The following is a 20,137-nucleotide window of genomic DNA, read 5'->3' as shown; positions in this document are numbered from 1 at the left end:
GGGATTGACATATATACACTACTATGTATAAAATAGATAACTAATGAGAACCTAATGTATAGCACAGGGACCTCTACTCAGTGCTCTGTGGTGACCTAAATGGGAAGGAAATCTTTTTAAAAGAGTGGATATATGTATATGTATAACTGATTCACTTTGTTGCACAGCAGAAACTAATACAACATTATAAAGCAACTATACTCCAATAAGAATTAATTAAAAAATAAAATAAAATAGTGAAATCTATTTGGAGTTCACATCCTCTTCTGGTCCTGGTATTTTTGGATGAATTATGCTCGTGGAAAGAAATCTAGAGCCACTAATCCACAAACTAGAGTCATTTTCTGATTAATCAAATTATTTGATCCTGTCTGTTATGGATAACAATGAAAGATAGTACATTAAAAAAATACTCTTGTATGGAATCTAAAAAAAAAAAAAAAAAGAGTTCTGAAGAACCTAGGGGCAGGACAGGAATAAAGACGCAGACGTAGAGAATGGACTTGAGGACACGGGGAGGGGGAAGGGTAAGCTGGGACGAAGGGAGAGAGTGGCATGGACATGTATACACTACCAAACGTAAAATAGATAGCTAGTGGGAAGCAGCTGCATAGCACAGGGAGATCAGCTCGGCGCTTTGTGACCACCTAGAGGGGTGGGATAGAGAGAGTGGGAAGGAGACACAAGACGGAGGAGGTATGGAGATATATGTATACGTATAGCTGATTCACTGTTATACAGCAGCAACTAACACAACAATGTAAAGCAATTATACTCCAATAAAGATGTTAAAAAAAAATACTCTTGATTCTGATATCAATTTTGATTCTAGCATGGAGTGTAAACCACCAATGGGCTTTAGAGTCAGAAAGAATTGGATTTCAATGTCACTGTGCCACTTACTATCTGTCTGACTTTAAGCAAGTGACTTAACCTTGGTGGCTCAGTTTCCTTATCTGCAGAGCAGGGATAACAGGATTTCCACTTAGGGATTGTTGAGGGACTTAAAGAGGAAATGCATTAAAAGGTACTTTGAATGGTGGGGTCAACAACACGTGGGTGTTTTGTTTTATAGCAGAAAAATAACACTGATGCCTGTTCTTAATGACAGATAAATATGCTAACCTGATCAAAGATTTTAGGAAATTCCTCAGAGCAGCAGAGTTTTCATGTCTTTGGCTCCTACGGAGCCATTAAAACACAAGTCATATAAAACTGTAGTTAAGGGCTGCAATTCAAGCATTAAACTGTCTGGCCTGGAACCTAAACCCTGATGGTTTTTTAACTGGTGACCTTGAGCAAGTGAATTAACCTTTCTGTGCCTCGGTTTCCTCATCTGTAAAAGGGGTATAATAATTGTACCTACTTCGTCAGGTTAGTCATGAGCCTTAAATGAGTTCATACACAGGGTACTCACAAAAGTTTCTGCACATAGTAAAGCTATAGGTACCATACAGCTTTATGTAGTCATCACATGAGACACAACACATACAAATTAAATTGCCCTCATAAGTTGCTAAGCTAAAAACTGTAGTACCTACACATCTAAACACAAAATTAATCCACATACGAAACAGAGGAAATGAGAGAACTTCTACCTGTTGGTAACGTTTTTCGATTGTCAGGATCCTGTCGTGTAGAGAAGTGAAGAGTCTGCAAGATTCCTCTTTAAGACGGTCCTCAAACTTCAGTTGAATCAATTGTTTGAGGAACCCAAAATCCACCTGAAGAGATTTAATAATCTAAAAATGGAAAAACATGTTATTGTAGAGAGTAAGGGCCCTCTGTGTAAAGATTCCAGCACCTGGCCTGGTCTGGGCAGATCACTTGGGCACCTGGTCAGGGGCTTGTCCTGAATTGAAGATTACCTCTCCAAAGTCGTGTACACTGGGGATTCCAGTTAATCTGCTAAACTAATACATGCAGATGGGCGAAGGGAGAGGGGGTTCCCAGCAGTTTCCTCCCATACAGAGTAAGTTATCCTTTGCCATGAACCAAAAAACGATTGAAAAAATAATTTTCAATATGATTTTCAGATCAGGAAAAATGGGCAAGAATCAACATTTGTTGTGAATTTACTAGCCAAGTACTTAAATATATAACCAATGTGTTGACTAAGAACTGGTATCATCCAAACGCAATATATTTTTGTCTCCCACTGTCTATTTAAAATGTATTCACTAGGACTTCCCTGGTGGTCCAACGGTTAAGAATCTGCCTTACAATGCAGGGGACGTGAGTTCGATCCCTGGTCGGGGAACTAAGATCCCACATGCCGCGGGGCAGCTAGGCCCGTGCGCCACAACTACAGAGCCCATGCACTCTGGAGCCCGAGCCACAACTAGAGAGAAGCCCACGTGCCGCAACTAAGACCCAATGCAGCCAAAATTAAATAAATAAATATTTAATTCAAAAAATAGAATAAAAAATAAAATGTATTCACTAGGTAATCTTCCCTCGCCCTGAATGGAAACTGTAAGCAATTCCTGCTCATTCTTGGGAACAGAAAGTCCCATCATCACTCAAAACACAGCCCGAAAGTAGCATTTAGAATGTGACACTTCCAACTTCATTCATAGGTAAGGCTGCTCCCTGCACTCCAGGCCAAGGGCAGTAGCTGGCAGCTGCAGGGCTTTAAGGAAAAGAGTGGGGTTCACTCTTGAGCTCTCTCTCCTCTCCCCTCCTCCCCCCCGCACCCCAGCTGCTTCTCCACCGCAGACAAGGCAGAAGGGATAAAGGGACACGGCTGTTCCTACCTGGCGGGGGGCTTCACCCTGGTCTGGTAGGACAGGAGAACGACCCTTCTTCCCTCGGGCACCCACACAGCTTCTCTAGAGGTTCCCGCTGCAGGGACCCTCTCTCCTGCGGATGCACAGGGACCCTCTCTCCTGCAGATGCACAGGGACCCTCTCCCCTGCGGATGCACAGGGACCCTCTCCCCTGCGGATGCACAGGGACCCTCTCCCCTGCGGATGCACAGGGACCCTCTCCCCTGCGGATGCACAGGGACCCTCTCCGGGACCCTCTCCCCTGCGGATGCACAGGGACCCTCTCCCCTGCGGATGCACAGGGACCCTCTCCCCTGCGGATGCACAGGGGCCCTCTCCCCTGCGGATGCACAGGGGCCCTCTCCCCTGCGGATGCACAGGGGCCCTCTCTCCTGCGGATGCACAGGGGCCCTCTCCCCTGCGGATGCACAGGGGCCCTCTCCCCTGCGGATGCACAGGGGCCCTCTCTCCTGCGGATGCACAGGGACCCTCTCTCCTGCGGATGCACAGGGACCCTCTCTCCTGCGGATGCACAGGGGCAAGCAGCTGCTTCTCTACCCCGGGTGGTCACTGCTACTCCGCCCTCAGGCCCTATGCATCTAGAGTTTTACTCTTCTCCCTTCTGTCGGGGGCCCTCTGTCCTTCTCAATCCGTCAACTGGAGAGGACCCAGAATGACCCCCAGCTGGCGCTCTCTCTCTTTTCCTCAGAGGCCACATGTGGTCCACAAGAAACAATCACACAACCCTCACCCCAGCAGCTCTGGCAGTGCAGACTGATCCCAGCTCAGCCCCTTCTTGCCCCAGCCCACGCTGGCTTCCTTGCACGTGAATCGGCACCGGTCCTCTGAGTCTTCCAATAGCAGCAAACATATTTCAAGTTCCACAGAAGCCTGCCTTACCGGCTTTGAGCTGAGGAAGAGCCCTTCTGCTAGCCCTCCCCCAGAAAGAGCATGGCAATAGTGTTTCCTAAAGAAACTGCTTCAGCAATTTTTCCCCTTCACCTCCTGATCTCCGTTTTTATTATCCTTGGTCTGATTAAAGAGCTAAGAGTCATTGATCTGATGTGTAACAGTCTCTTCGTAAATTCTGCAAATGGGATCTCACACTCACTTTGGAATTTGATACCTGGCTACCAGCATCCTGGGAAGAAGCTCGACTTTAGCATCCTGATACTATGTGGAAGGTTTTATTTTGCAGGTGAGGATATCAAGACTTTGAGAGGTTAAGTGACTAACTAGTCCAACATTACGTGGCCAGTAAGCGGAAGGTCCAGATTGGAACAGAGTTGTGACTGACTCATACTCCTTCTTTACACCATGCTGTCAACTTATGAAGGTTACTATTTTGAGAAATAAGAAAAAAAATTATAGAGCAAGTGAAAGCTTAAAGAATTCCTTAAATTCCAGGGACAAGATGAAATGACTTTGCCTTTAGAAGATCCAGCCCTATATGGATGGCTTGTTCTGAAGAAGGGAGGGACAGGAATCCTGGTATGGTCAAATAAACTCCTACTGGCCTAAGACTCCCATGGATCACAATTTACAAGAGACATACCTAAGATACAATGACACAGAACTGAGGTCAGTGTAGAAATAAGAAAGTTTTACCAGGCAAACAATGTCCCAAAGAATGTTAATATAGGTATATTAATATTGAACAAAATGGACAATATGTGTATGTGTGCATATATGTATATATGCACACATGTACATATGTGTGTGTGGAGATATATATATATATACACACACTCAACAAATACAGGTTATTTTTAATTTCCCATTTCCATGGCATAATAATGAAGACTGACCTCACACAAAGCCTCAGGACAAGTCGCAACAAAGACCAAATAATTCACCACACAAAGACTATCCGCTAACAACAAAGCACTGAAGTTAAATCTCAACAACATAACAGTAAGTAAAGAGCACGCTTGGAGATCTAACCAACTTCTTATTAAACAATGGGCTAAGAAAATAAACGGGAAATTGGAGCAGTTAAATCTAAATACTAATAAAAATACTACATCTCAAAATTTGTGGGATGACGTTAAAGAAGTAATTAGTAGGGCTATATTGTCTTAAATATTGTCATTTATACTGTCTTTAAATGCTTATGAAAGGAAAGAAGGGAGCCTCAAAATGAATGACCTGTAGGCATGGATAGCTAAGAGCCCCGTGTCCATTACACAGGTCCTTCCTTACTGAGAGAAGCATGAGTTTGTCGGGGCAGTAATGTGCCTTGCCAACATACTCACTCCTTCAGAACCCTTTGCAGTTAAAGGAGTCATGTGATGTAGTTAAGGCCAATGATAAATACGCTGGGGTTTCCGATGGAAAGTTTTTGCTTTTTTAGTAGAGCTACCATCACTCCATTCCACTTCTCCCCTATTCTCCTTCCTCTGTGAAATGCAGATGGAGGCTGGAAAAGGAGCAGCCATCTTGTTACTGTGAAGTCAGAAATATGGTAGCAAAATCCATGCACTAATGATGGACCTGTGAAAAGACAAAATGAATCTGATACACAGATGACATCAGGGAGCTACTGCCCTAACTTGTAACTCCAGATATTCTAACCCAAGACTTCCTTTTAAGTCAATATTGTTGCACTGTCTGTACATAGAGCTATATGACATCCCAACTAATACCCAGATCCAATTCAAGGAATTAGAAAAAGAAAAACAGAGTAAACCCAAAGATAGTAGGAGGAATTAAATAATAAAGATAAGAGGGACTTCGCTGGTGGCGCAGTGGATAAGACTCTGAGCTCCCAATGCAGGGGGCCCGGGTTCGATCCCTGGTCAGGGAACTAGGTCCCACATGCATGCCACAACTAAAAGTTCGCATGCCACTACTAAGAAGCCCACATGCTGCAACTAAGGAGCTGGAGAGCTGCAGCTAAGAAGCCAGCCTGCCGCAACTAAGACCCAATGCAACCAAATAAAATAAATAAACAAATATTTTAAAAACACATAAATAAATAAATAATAAGGATAAGAAAAGAAATTTATGAACTAGAAAATAAAGATATGATAGAAAGGATTAATAAATCCAGAAGTTGGGTCTCTGAAAAAAATTAATGAAATAGATAACACTGTCAGGATTCATTAAGAAAAAAGAGAGGAGGTATGAAGACCATATTAAGAATTTTAAAAGAAATATAACTACGGATACAATAAAGACCTAAAAACAATATGCAAAGACAATAATCAACACCATAACCAACAATTTGAATATTTTGTAGAAAAATATAACATCAAACCGACCCAAGAAGATTTAAGAAAACCTTAATATAACCATAACAGAACAACAACAGCAGTAAAAATAAGCACAAACAGTTTTACATGCAAGTTTACACTGAAGAAATAGATACTTCCAATCTCAAGCCAGTAATTCCAGAGAATAGACTAGGGAACACTTCCCAACTCACTTTATGACAATACTATGACCTTGCTACCAAGACTGAACAACAACAGCATAAGGAGAAAAGAAAATTATAAGACAACCTCACTTACGAACATAGATGGAAAACAATCCTTAGTAAAATAACAGCAAATAATGCAATGTAAAAGGAAATATTATAGTCCAGTTGGGTTTGTTCCAGGTTTACCATCAAAAAGTCGAATTTCTTCACATCATCAGATAAAGGAGAAAAACCATATGACTGTATGACCATCTCAACAGATCCATGAAAAGCATTCAAATCCAGCCATTCATGATTTTTTTAAAAAAAATGTCTCTCACTAATTTGAAATAAAGAAACATCCTTAATCTGATTTAAGCATATTGCATCCGATCTTGGTTCAGCTATATTAAAAAATCCAAATAAAAGAAGCATAAAAGAGAGGTAAGTTTACTTCTCTTTCACTAGGTGGTGAAAATGACCCAAGATCCTTCTATCTCCTTAGTCTCCTGTATACCTCAAAATCATGGTGTAACTGGTAGCATCCATGGTCTAGGCACCGAAGTAAAAAGAGGAAGGCAAGAAAGAAAGAGAGCAAGGAAATAGGGACGGGATGAGGAAGAAGTAAAGTGGCAGACAATGCATCGGAACTGTGCCTTAAAGGTGGCCCAAAGCGGCCACCCAATATTTCCACCTAAATTCTACTGACCAGAACTTACTCATTTAGACGCTAGTTGCAAAGGAATAAAGTTATAACATTTTTCTGAAGGCATAAAAGAAGACAATAAATTGGGACGTATGTGGGAAAAGAGACATCCTCAAAAGTGGGAGTGTAAATTGGTATAATTTCTATGCAGGGCAACTTGGCAACATCCTTCACAATGACTAATGCGTGCATCCTCTGACTCAGACATTTCACTTTTAAGAATTTACATCCCAGTTTTACTGGCATGTGAGTATGTACAGAATTATTCATTGCAGTAAAAGATTTGAAACGACCAAAATGATGTCCATCAGTAGGAGGATAGCTAAATAAATGATGCCAGTTTGTGATACAATGTACTTGTAAAATAGATGAAGAAGTTCTTTATGTACCAACGTACATAAATGATTTCCAAGTTATGTTGTTAAGTGAAAAACAGAAGCAAAGCAACCTAAAGTATTTGTAGTAGTATGCCACCCTATGTCACAGTTTTATTGATTAGGACTTTTAATAATAACTCTTGATATCTAATGTGTATGAAATGTTCTGTTTCTTTACAATCAAAAAAGCCCCAAAGCTTTGCTGTACAAAGAAATAAACACAACATTGTACATCAATTATACTTCAATAAAATTTAAAAAAAAATTTTTTTTAAGCCCCAAAGGAAATATGATAGAATATGGAGACTTGAAAAAGCTGTATGGTAGTATAGGGGAGCAAAATCTGCCACCTCAAATTGTGTCTCTTTGGCATGAGGATTTATTTAGGCTGATTATTTTTAAGGCCCCAAAGACTCAGGAAGAACCTTTGACCTTTCCCATAACTTCCTAGAAGAATGTAGATAAGAGGACCTGTTCCAGGAAGGGAGCTAGCACCATAGATAACTATAGTATAATATGCACTAGCTGTGTAGACCGGGAGGAAACTAGCAAAGTCAGTTAAAATTCGTCTCTGTGTCCCACTGTCTCTGCATGGCCCAGCAAACATTTGTTTACCAAATATTTGCTTTTCCATCTTCATGTGAATTGTCTTCCTCTCCTACGAAGTCCCAAACCACTATCCTCAACATCCTCTTTTGTCTTTAGCTGAAGGTCAGAGCTTTGGCTATTTTGGCAAGTTACTCAGTTTTCCTGGGTCTCTCCCACATATATGTCATTAAATTTTTGTTGGATTTTCTCCAGTTAATCTGTCTCATGTCAATTTAATTCTTAGACCAGCCAGAAGAACCTAGAGGGACAGAGGAAAATTTCTTCCTCCCTGACCATGGGTGACACAGTTATTCACTACTGTATATTACTCTTGACATTTTTCTATATGCCAAAAATATTTTGTAATTTTTTAAAATATCCTAAATAGAAAATGTTCACAGATGTCAAAAGAATTCCAGAGAGAGTAAGAAAACATTTCACTAAACAAGTTAACATATATAAGCATGACATAAATATGACACAAATAGAAGTAGTAGTTTATACTAATAATTTAAAAAAACACAACTGTCATCCAACTCAGTGTGTAAAAGATACTAATATTTTAAAAATGCTAATCATTTCAGTTCTGTCAAGGAAAGACATAAAGGCAAATAGTGCCCACAAATTATCTCAGAAGTTTCAAAATAAATCCAGATTTACCTGCACTAGCTTTTGTGTAGATGAACTCAACTCTTTTAATGGCAAAATCTCACTGGAATCCGTTTGAGTAGCATGGTCTGTGCTGAAAAAGCCAACCTTCAAATCATCTGAAATGTTAAATCTGAAAAAGAAATAAAAGGGAGGAAGGAGAGATTAACTGTGGTTTATATAATAGATATTTCCTTAAAAATATATTTAGTGAGCATATTTCGTGCAAATCATATTTTACAGATTCAAAGGATTGGTGAAGTGAGGAAACCACTGAATTATCTTCTCATGACTAGGGGTTTTCCCCAGGACTCTGCTGGATTATCAGATTCCCTGGACACTAGCACATTGCTCCACTGATACTCATCTTATTTCCATTTTCTGAGACATGACCAGTTTATGAGCCTACTTTTAATATCTTATTTGCATTTTATGTGTGCTTCTGCTTGAAGCCATTATAAATTATGCACGGGCATAGCAAGCAAAATTACTTTTAGATAGAGGTTCTCAAAGTGTGGTCTGAGGAACCCCTGGAGGTTCCAGGACACTCTTTCAGGGAATCCACAGGTCAAAATTATTTTCATAACAATATTAAGATTCTATTTGCCTTTTCCATTATCATTCTCTCACAAGTGTTCAGTGGAGTTTTCCAGAGGCTACAAGTTATGTGACTGGATGACAGATTGAATGCAGAAGCCGACAGGAGAATTCAGCTATGTTTCATTAAGCCAGGCATTGAGAAGATTTGCAAAAATGTAAAACAATGACACTATTCTCATTAAAGTTTTTGTTTTGAACAATAGAGTTCGTTTTTCTTTAAAATACATTATTTATACTAACACAGAATTGGTTTATCATTATTTTAAATGTCTCTCCTTTAAAATTTCTAATATGGTAACTCTGAATAGATATAACATAAACTAAAGCTCTTTGAGGGACCCTATAATTTTTAAGACTGTAAAGAGGTCCTGAAACCAAAAAATTTGAGAACTTCTTCTTTAAGATAATCACACCACTGTACTGTATTTGATTTTAAACAGAATTCCCCAAAAAATCTAAGTAGAAGCAAGTATCTGTAATGTCCTCCTACAGACTTTTAACAACAGGCATCTCAAACTGTAACAAGAAGGCCAGTTTTCTGGATGTACTCTCTCTGTCAATTTGACTAAACTTACCACAACTATTGGTTTCTAAAATGTCAGGTAAAAAAAGAGAGCCGTGAAAGCTCAAGTAGAATTCCCAGACTTTTCAGTGCAGGCTCTGTAGACAGAGTATCTGTGTTTCTACCCCTCACTTGTCTGCTGACCAGGTGGAGCAGACCGTGATGGGGGGCACCCCATGGCAAGCCCTCTCTTTTTACCGCTGGCAGAGCCTCAGATTTATCTCCCATGGAACTCAGGGGAGGGTGATCCTATTCCCTGTATCAAGGGTAACCCTCGTCTGGTCTCAGCCCTCCACAGTGATCCCATTCTTCTGGTCAGATATTTTAGGGGTGGGCGTGGGACTCGGTTCTGGCGAGTGTGATGGGAGAAAAGATCTGTCGGGGCTTGTGGGAAAGCTTTTTACACAGAAGCACCAGGGAGAGGCTTCCTCTATGACTCTGGACATTGCCACGTGTGGAAATGAGGCCAGGAACTGGCACAGTCATCTGGTGACCACAAGAGGGGCCAGCCAGAGGGCAAAGCCAGTGCACAGATGACGAGCTTTTAAAAAGATGGAACTAATTTCGACTGCTGACTTTGTTTAGCCATTGACTCAACTCTGAAACCCATCACACTTCTGGTCTTCCTGGAATGTCATATAATAAATCAACAATTTGTGAGAGTTTCTGTCAACCGTAGCTGAAAGCATCCTAACTGATATTCGATGTGACATTATGTAAATTACTTACCCTTTCTGTGCCTTAGTTTCCTCTTATGCAAAATAAATAGTGCCTATTTCATAGAGTTATTGTCAGGATAGTGAGTTGAGAAGTACTTTGAATGGTGTATGTCACACGGTAAGCCTTCACGAAATGTTACCCATTTTTGGTACTGTGACAGTGGTTATTGCTATCACCACTATGTTTTGAAAATATCACAGTTTTTAAAATCATATGTAGAGAAAACTATAGAAGCATAGCAATATTCAACCAAGAAAGGCTAAATTTAAATTTTTTTAGATTTTGATATTCACTACACTGTAATGATTTTCAACTAATCCCACTAAATTTTCAACTAACCTTCCACACACCCATCAATATTATACTGATGACAGACCTAGTCAGCAGCATTATTCAATGCACAGGGAGCATCTGTAATGCTGTACCTCTCAATTTCAATTAAAATTTCTAGTGTTTTCCCACAAAAAATTGTATTTTAGATTTGGCCTACTTCATTTTAGGAGGCTATTTTTTTCTCACTAACACAGTACCTTTGGGAGAGGCAATCTCCGTTGGCCCAAGCGTCCCTGCATGTTCTTTCTGGGCATGTCAAGAATACAAAGACCCTGATCACTCTTTCCTTGGGCCATTCCTGAGTTGTGTTTGCAGTGAGCAACCTTGAAGGATGAGGTAATGTCTTTCCCCTGCCAAGAAGCAGGCTTGCTACTCCTTACTGTAAAAGTGGTGAACCCCCCAAGCTCAGGGATCCTCTCCTTTAATACAACTCACTAATGTGTATAGGCATCCATGGTAGGTCTTTCGTGACACCCTCATGGAACTTAGGGGGCATGGGGAATCAATGCAAATAAACATGAATCACTAATACTGCTTTTGCCATGATGAACTCCTTTGTCTCTGACCCAGGAGTCATGTCTTCTGCCAACAGCCATAAAACAGTAACAAGCAAACATATTAGCTTGTAAGGAGGGTAAGATCTCACACACTGCAGAGTCCTTGACAAGTACCTGACCCATAAAATCCTCTTGATAAATGCTTGTTGTATTCAATTCCTTAAAAACAAAAACAAAAAAACTAAGATATAGCAATCAACTGAAAAGATCACCAATATTTAAGGCCTTGTCTATCTAAAATCTATAACCATTTTTGAAAATAATTTGTGAAAACCACTACTAAATTATAATCACTATGTTAAAATTAAATATGTACAATATTGTACTGAACTATAGAAATGGATGAATCATATGATTGATTATGATAAAAAAATTTTAATGTACTTTTTAAAGCAATTTATAACAAATAGGAGAAACCAACTTTTAAGTGGTGACGACATAAAATTTCAGGGAAAATGTTCTTGGTACTTCTCAAAGATGACAAATATTGATGACAAACTGTCCGTGTGGTGAATTTTTTTCTAGAATATGTGTTTTAGAAATTTTGACGAAATTCTTTTATGATACATTTGGGAATCTTTTAAAACATGAAATAAAAATAAAATCCTTATACTCCTGAACAAACATCCCACAAAATATAGATAATAAACATTTCCTAAAATGACTGCGTCTCCAAATCTTTTGTCATTTTCATCTATCATTCCCATTGTTCCTAGAGGTATCTTACTAAAACTCAGGTTGTACCACTACCCCACTATGGAGGACTTTGATAGCCTTCCCCTGCTTAAGAAAATTAAACTCAATCTTCTTATTCTGACCTCCAAAATATGCAGGCAAACTACTTTTCGGAGCTTCATGCGTTTAACAAAGAATAATTGAGTAACTACTATTTGCCAGGCACTATTTTTGGCACCAAGGATAACAGCAGTGGACAAGGCAAAGTTTTTGTTCTCGTGGAACTTACATTCTAATGGGAGAGACAACCAGTAAACAAGTAAATGAAAACATGTTACATATTCTGAGGTAGTGGTAAGCCTCATCTCTCATTAAGTATACCCCATGTACCATACTCACCTGTCACACATCTTCCTGTTAAAAGTTCACAAAATACATCTGTACCTCGGCAGTACCTCAGCCTAGGACAAAGTTTCCCTACAGTTCTACCTTTCAAAACCATACGTAGTCACTTCCTTTTCCATCTTCCTTTTCCTTCCCTTCCCTTCCCAGAGGACAGGAATCAACATGGTGGCCAATGAGATGGGTCAATTGTTCAATGATGAAAAAGGTTGGGAGCCATGCAGAGGAGAAGGCCAACAGTTCCAGTAGCCAAGGATGGAGGGCAGTTGGGAGAACAGGGGCAGCAGCACAGAGGCAGCAGGCAGAGGAGACAGCCCGCACGGTTGGGAGATTGGATACACTGAACAAACGTGTAAATGTACTGAAGATGATAGAAGTCAAGTTCTTTAGTCCCCAAAATGATATTTACAAACTTAAAAAAAGAGTAGGCTAGAATATACCTTGAGACAATGTAATGGAATTGGAAGTTCTGGCATGAGGGCATGGTTTTATAATTATGTACGTAGATAGATAAAAAGTTATAGGTACATATATGTGCATATGAATGTGTGCATATATCATACATACGTACATGTATTTATATACCTTTGTTTCTCATTCTGTCCAATATGAGAGCCTAGAAGCAATGACACCCCAGTAATAATGAGCACACTGAACACTCAGATGTTGGTTTTTAAATACCATTCTGCACTAAAAGGAACCAGGGCTTCTTGGAAAAATGGCTGGTTCCAAAGCTGGGATAACAAAAGTATAAAATGAGCCTGGAACATCTTGTTATTCCAGAAAGCGAGGAAATACTCAAAAAATGATGGGGACACCTGAGAATGACACAGAAACTAGATTGAAGAGATTCCCACTGGCCATATCTGGGACAATTTGAGCATCAAAATAAATGATGAGGGACTTCCCTGGTGGTGCAGTGGTTAGGAATCTGCCTGCCAATGCAGGGGACACGGGTTCGAGCCCTGGTCCGGGAAGATCCCACATGCCTCGAAGCAACTAAGCCCATGTGCCACAACTACTGAGCCTGCACTCTAGAGCCTGCAAGCCACAACTACTGAGCCCACATGCCACAACTACAGAAGCCCACATGCCTAGAGCCCGTGCTCTGCAACAAGAGAAGCCACCACAATGAGAAGCCCGCACACCGCAACGAAGAGTAGCCACCACTCGCCGCAACTACAGAAAGCCTGCGCACAGCAATGAAGACCCAATGCAGCCGAAAATAAATAAATAAAATAAATAATTTAAATAAATAAATGATTAAAGTATCAGCTTACAACCTATTGAATGAAATATGAATCCAGCAGTCCACACTGACATAAATGAATGAATAAACAGATAAATGAGAATGGGAAGCTCTAGTAAATGTATTAGAAAAGAATGATGAAAACAGAATCACCATTTGGCAACCACCATAGAGGTGACTGATTAAGGTGGGAGTTATCAATGGCAGCTAGGGCTAAGCTTAGCTTAAAGGCTAAGGCTGGTCAGTGGAAGTTTGATTAGGAAAAGCATATTTTGTTGAAAAATTAAGAACAGGACTACTAGGACTTCCCTGGCGGTCCAGTGGTTAAGACTCCGTTTCTCCAGCATTCCTGCCAAGAATGCATGACCTGAGTCTGGTTATAAGGAAACAGAAGATGGACCCAGGTAGAGCTGGTCATGCTACAGAATGTCTGTACTTTTTAAAAAAGTGTCAAGGACATGAACAACAGGGAGAGGCTGAGGAACTCTTCCTGCTGAACATGTCTGAGGGGACAGGATAGCTAAAGACAACACACACTCCTAGATAGGATGCTGGACCAGAAAGGAAAGAAAGAGTCATTGCTGGTACACTTGGCACAGCTTGAAAGGGGCTTGTTATAGGGCTGTGCAATGTCAATCTGCTGATTTGAGAGCTGTGTTGGTCATGTAGGAAAGTATCCCTTTTAGGAAAACACACTTGAATGCTTAGGAGTGATGGGAACCATGGCTATAGCTTGCTCTCAAAAGGTTCTAAAAAGACTGATAATAATGAATATCTGAGTGTTTGTATGTGTGTGTGAATGTGTACAGGGGGAGAGGAGGAGGAGGAGGAGGAGAGAGAAAACAAATATGGTAAAATGTTAAGAATTGAAGAATCTAGGTGAAGGGGATATGGGAGTTCTTAGTTCTGTTCTGACAACTTTTCTGTAGATTTGAAATTATTTCAAAATAAACTATTTTTTAAAAGTCATGTGCACCCTTCAAGCAAGCTCAAATTTTACCAATTTCACCCAGTAAGAACTGTCAGTATTTTAGGCCTTAATGAACAATGAAATGTGAATTTGGAAGCAACATATACCACATTTGTGTGTGCTACTTCAACCCGTTTTCCAAGTCACAAGTAAGGAGCCTACTTTTATTGGAGCCTAGAGTAAGAGAAATCTAGATTGCAGTACAAGCTGCTCTTCCACTTGGATGTCACAAACAAGCAGATACAATGGGACTCTCAAGAGTGTCTGGAACAACCAGGTAGGATCTGGTTGACCCTTTGGCAAGCACCCATCACAAAATCGCACCATAGACCTCTAGGATTTTGAAGTAAATCTTATGCCCTCTTGTGTAGATGACTATCATCCTTTTGAGAAAAGAGCCTCTAGCTTGCTACTGAGCCTTGGAAGTGACTGAATGCCTAACCATGAGTCACCAGGTGACCTTATAGCCTGGGTTTCCCAGGACAAACTGGGTTTTGTCTGAACCGCCAAACCATGAAGTTGTGCAAGAGCAGCTTCAATCTCTCATCAGGTGGGAGTGGCATATAAGACACCAGACTCAGGTAGAAGGGAAGCAATTTATAGGAGTAAGTGGCCCTGTGCCTCTTCCCCCTCAATCCACAGCTATGGCCTCATGGGACGTTCTGGATGATGGGCTGAGGAAGAAAAAACTCAAGCCTGGTTAACGATGGAGCTGCCACCAGAAGGTAGATACCTGCCGTCTTACAGCCTCACTCGGAGGTGACCCTGAAAAATAGTCATGAAGAAAAGTCCTCCCACTGAACAGAACCTGAAGTAGTACATTTGGTTTACTACTTTTTCTGGATGAGAAATGGCCAGAACCACACATCTGTATTAATTTATGGGTAGTTGCTAAAGGCTTAACTGGATGGTCAGGAACTTGGAAGGAACAAGATTGAGAGACTGGTGACAAGCAAGTCTAAGGGAGAGTTCCATGGATGAGGCTTTAAGAATGGGCAAGGGCTGTAAAAATTTTGTGCCCCATGTGAATGCTCACCAATGATCCACTGTAGAAAAAGTGCTCAGTAATCAGGTAGGCAACAAGACACACCCTGTGGATATCAGTCAGTTTCCACAGCCACCCCAGTTCTCGCTCAATCGCCCTTCAACAAAATGGCCATGGTGGCAGGGATGGAGTTAAAAAAAATGGACTTCTCCTTACCAAGGCTGGCCTGACTGCTGCAAGCCCTGAGGGCCTAATCAGCCCACGTAGGGAGCCCCTAATATGGCACTGAGCCCCTAATATGGCAATATTTACTAGTGAGGATAGCCAGCCACCTGGTGGCAGGTTGATAACATTGAACCTCTCCCATCATCCTCATTGGGATAGACATATACTGGATATGGATTTGCATTCCCTGACCATGACGCATCTACCAGAACTGAGGCAGGAGATAGATGGGCCCCAGGCTGAGCAGCTGGGGTTTGTCCCCTGTGGACAGATACTCCAAGTTGAAGAGGAGGAGGAGCTGAGCCCTGCCCAGATAAGAGACCACATATTTCTCATTCTTGAGGTCAAGGCGACCCTCCTGACTATACAAGAGCAGAAAGGCTCCTTGGAGGTCAAAAGGGAGTGACGTCAACCTACCCACAGGCCTCTTCACTAGAATCCATCTTGGCTAAGAGATGCGCGCACGCAGGGGAGGACCCTGAGATAAAACAAATACGGACTCAGAACCAGGCAAAGCAAGTTGATTGGCCAAAGGAAACCCAGAAGAAATGCCCAATATAAGTGATTCAAACTACCACGAGGGCACGACTCTCTCTCTCTGAGGCCGCCTATGCGTCTATCCACACGTACTCTTTTTCCTCCTAATAAACACTTTGTTTCACTACTTCCCATTTCTTTGTGGAAATTCACTTTCTGCAAAGCCGTACAGGCCAGGGCCTTGTCACTGGCCACTGTTCCCTGGTGGTCTAGTGGCTAGGATTTGGTGCTCTCACTGCCGAGGCCTGACTTCAATCTTTGGCCGGGAACCAAAATCCTGCTTCATGCCACTGCAGGCCGGGGCCACCTGAGATCAGAACCATCATCCATTGATTCACAGAAGGCCTTATCCACCATCATGACATTGGGCATGGCATCACTTCTAATCAAGGTACTCTATTTCACAGCAAAAGAAGTACAGCAATGGACTCATGACCACGGAATTGACTCGTCTTATAAGCAGATAAGGCAGGAGGGTTCATGAAGAAAGAGAGCCAGGCATGGCTTTCTTGACATAAGAGAAGCCATTTTTGGCCTAAGCCATTTTGTGATCTAAGCCTGCCCACAATGCTTGCCCTTGAACAGGTCTCCATAATTAATTACCTTACCGGAAGTGAGGGAAATGCAGGAACAAAGGAAATGCAGTCAAGAAACAATAGGTCAGTGATAAAACAGGGTCCTAGTTCCTCCTCAAGAGATATACATAATAATATATCTTTGAGTTCTGCAGGAACTAAGGCCCCCACCCAGGTGGAGGATGGAATGATGACGTTGACCCTCCTGACTTCAATCAACTAAAGCTTGGACTCTGTCAACTTCTGCCCCAATTCTATGCTGAATTCTCCTCTACTCAAGTCCCTTCATGAATATGCATGTACCCTTAGCTTAAAACTTCCCCAATCTTGCTGTTTGGGGAGAAATTGCTTTGGGAAAGATCCCTGGTGTCCTCCTTACTTGCTGCAAGTAATAAATCATTCCTTCTCCCAATCTTTGGCTTGGTTGTGTCTTTTGGCTCAACACCCACCAAGAGGTGAACCCAGTTTTGGGGTAACAGTCTTATCACATATCCCATACCCAGTAGAGCTGACCTAGTGGAAAGGTAGAATGGCTTATTGAAGACTCAGTCATGACAGTTGAGAGACAAATCCACGAAAGGATGTGGTTCTGTCTTATAGGATGTAGTACATGCTTTTAAAGGGGAGCAGAATTTGCCACCCCAAAATATGCCTCTTTGACATAAGGATTATCTTGAGCTAGTTATTTTTAAGAACCTACAGGACTTCCTTGGTGGCGCAGTTGTTAAGACTCCTCCTGCCAATGCAGGGGACATGGGTTCGAGCCCTGGTCCGGGAAGATCCCACAAGCCGCAAAGCAACTAAGCCTGTGTGCCACAACTACTGAGCCTGCGCTCTAGAGCCTGTGAGCCACAACTACTGAGCCCACGTGCCACAACTACTGAAGCCCGGCGCCTAGAGCCCATGCTCCGCAACGAGAAGTCACTGCAATGAGAAGCCCGGGCACCACAGCAAAGAGTAGCCCCCGCTCACCACAACTAGAGAAAGCCCGTGTGCAGCAACGAGGACCCAATGCAGCCAAAAATAAATAAATAAATAAATAAATTTATAAAATAAATAAATAAAATAAAATGGTAAAATATTAAAAAAAAAAAGAAAAGAAACTACAGACACAGGAGAAGCTCTGAAAACAGAATAAATGTTACCCTTTTGTAAGAGGCATTTGCATTTGTAAGGAAAATCTCTGTTGTAAGCTTGTCTTCCTGGCTGTACCGGGAAGAGGAGAATGACTAAATCTCTAGAAACTCTTATCAATGTAGAAGGCATGGACTTAAAGCTGCATAACAACCATCCCCTTGTTTACCACGCTTTTCCTCGGAACCTCCCATAACTGGCTCCATCCTCACCCTCAACATCTTCTTTTGTGTTTAGCTGGAGATGATATTTAAGGTGGTGGCATGGGCCATTTCAGGGAGTTATTCAGTTTTCCTGGGTATCTCCCTTGTATACAGGAGGTATACATGTTATTAAACTTCTGTTGGTGGTATTTTTTTTTCTCCAGTTAATCTGTCTTTTTTTACAGGGTGGGGTGCGGGGGGAGTCTCAGCCAACAACATAGAAAGGGTAGAAGGAAAATTGTTAGGGGAACCACTGACTGAAACCGCCCACCCTGGCCAGACAAGATAGTAGCCACTTGCATGAGTTATCTTGACAACAGGAGGTTCTGGTAAGGAACGTGGAACTAACAAGCTACCACCATCCGGAAGAATTCGGGAAAGGTCAAAAGGAGAGAGGAGATGCAAGCCCATATGTCCTACCAACCTCCCAGAATCCTTCTCGCTGGAATCCATCTTGGCTGAGCGATAAGCGCACCACCAGGAAGGACCCTGAGTCAGAATGACTGGCCAGAGACAACCCGGAAACTAACCCCATTACCATAGAACCCGAGACTGCAAACCACATGGCAGAGCAGTTCTCCTGGGTTCCCTCACCCTGCTGCTCTCCACCCAGGCACCCCTTCCCAATAAAGTCTCTTGCTTTGCCAACATGTGTGTCTCCTCGGACAATTCATTTCTGAGTGTTAGACAAGAGCCCACTCTTGGGCCCTGGAAGGGGTCCCCCTTCCTGCAACAAAATTATTTTTCTTCCTCTACACTTTGAATCAGTACAAGACGCCATCTCTCCCACAGCCACAGGTCCAGGAATTGAGGGGTAAAAGTGGAAGAGGATCCTCTCACTCTTACACCTAATAATCCACCCCTAAAATCACTGCTTTCCTGTCCCAGCAACTTCATGATCTGCTGGCTTGGAGGTCTTAGTTCCCAAGGGGAGAATGCTTCTACCAGGAAGCACAACAATGTCTCCACTGAATTAGATGAGAGTGAATTGAACTGGTACCTGGCCACACTGCGTGATCCTTACACCACTAAACCAAAGGCAGAGAAAGGGGGCACTCTACTGGTTGAAGTGATTAATTCAGATTATCAAGAGGAAAACAGGTTGTTGGTACACAATGGAGTCAAGAACTATGTCTGGAACCCAGGAGTTTCTCTGGAGTAACTCTCAGCATTTCCATGTCCAACGGCAAATATTAATGGAAAAATACAGCAACTCCCCAAAAACAGACAGGACTTTTGAGGACTCAGGACCTTCAAGAATGACGATATGGATCTCCCAGCTATGTATAGAACCTTGGCTTGCCTGTATCTTTCACCAAGTTCCTTGGCCACTAAACAAGCCATGCCCATGTGAAACGGAGAAGGACCCTATGGTACTTGCCCCACCCCATGTCCTCAGGCTGCATTTTGTCTGTGGAAAAACTTTAGCCAAAGAATAAGTTTAATCAGAGAAGTGAGAAAATGCAGAAACAAAGGAAGACAGTCAAAGGAGACCAAATAATAATAGTTTAGTCATTAAGCAAAGTCAAGGACCTTTAGTTCCTCCTTAAGGGCTATAGGTAATATTCTGAGCCATATCCCGTGAGCTGTCTTATAGATACTGAAACCTTCACCAGGTGGAAGAAGTTAACTACGTGATGACCAGGCTGTAGCCATGACGTAAGCTGCCACAATTCCAAGAATTGGCCTCAAAGAAATGGAAACAAACCGACCCTGGAACTGAAGATTAACTGTACCTAAAACAATCGAGATGACACAGGTCAGACCACCGATGACCAATTTCAAGATGACTGTCAGAGCTGACTGTGCTGTTTCTGCATGTAGCCGCCTCGCTCTGTCTATAAAGGCTCTTGCCTCCTGATTGTCGGAGTTGGATGGGAGTCGGCCTTTGAACAGGCGTCCGCCCTCCCCGCCTCCAGTTGC

The 20,137-nt window shown here is 41.9% G+C and overlaps 1 protein-coding gene across 1 annotated transcript in view; it reads right to left on the bottom strand.

Moving 5' to 3' along the window:
• C2H10orf67 (chromosome 2 C10orf67 homolog) overlaps window positions 1–20,137 on the bottom strand; it is a 115,119-nt gene that overhangs the window by 87,529 nt on the left and 7,453 nt on the right. Inside the window, exons 2-3 of the mRNA XM_061181585.1 lie at window positions 8,500–8,620; window positions 1,599–1,742 (exon numbers count right to left, since the gene is read on the bottom strand). Coding sequence (XP_061037568.1) covers window positions 1,599–1,742; window positions 8,500–8,620 — 265 coding nt within the window. The remainder of the gene's footprint in view (window positions 1–1,598; window positions 1,743–8,499; window positions 8,621–20,137) is intronic.

This window comes from Eubalaena glacialis, chromosome 2 (assembly GCF_028564815.1).
Source record: "Eubalaena glacialis isolate mEubGla1 chromosome 2, mEubGla1.1.hap2.+ XY, whole genome shotgun sequence".
Lineage (NCBI taxonomy): Eukaryota > Metazoa > Chordata > Mammalia > Artiodactyla > Balaenidae > Eubalaena > Eubalaena glacialis.
The sequence above is the reverse complement of the archived record's forward strand: the minus strand, read 5'-3'. Positions and strand labels throughout refer to the sequence as shown.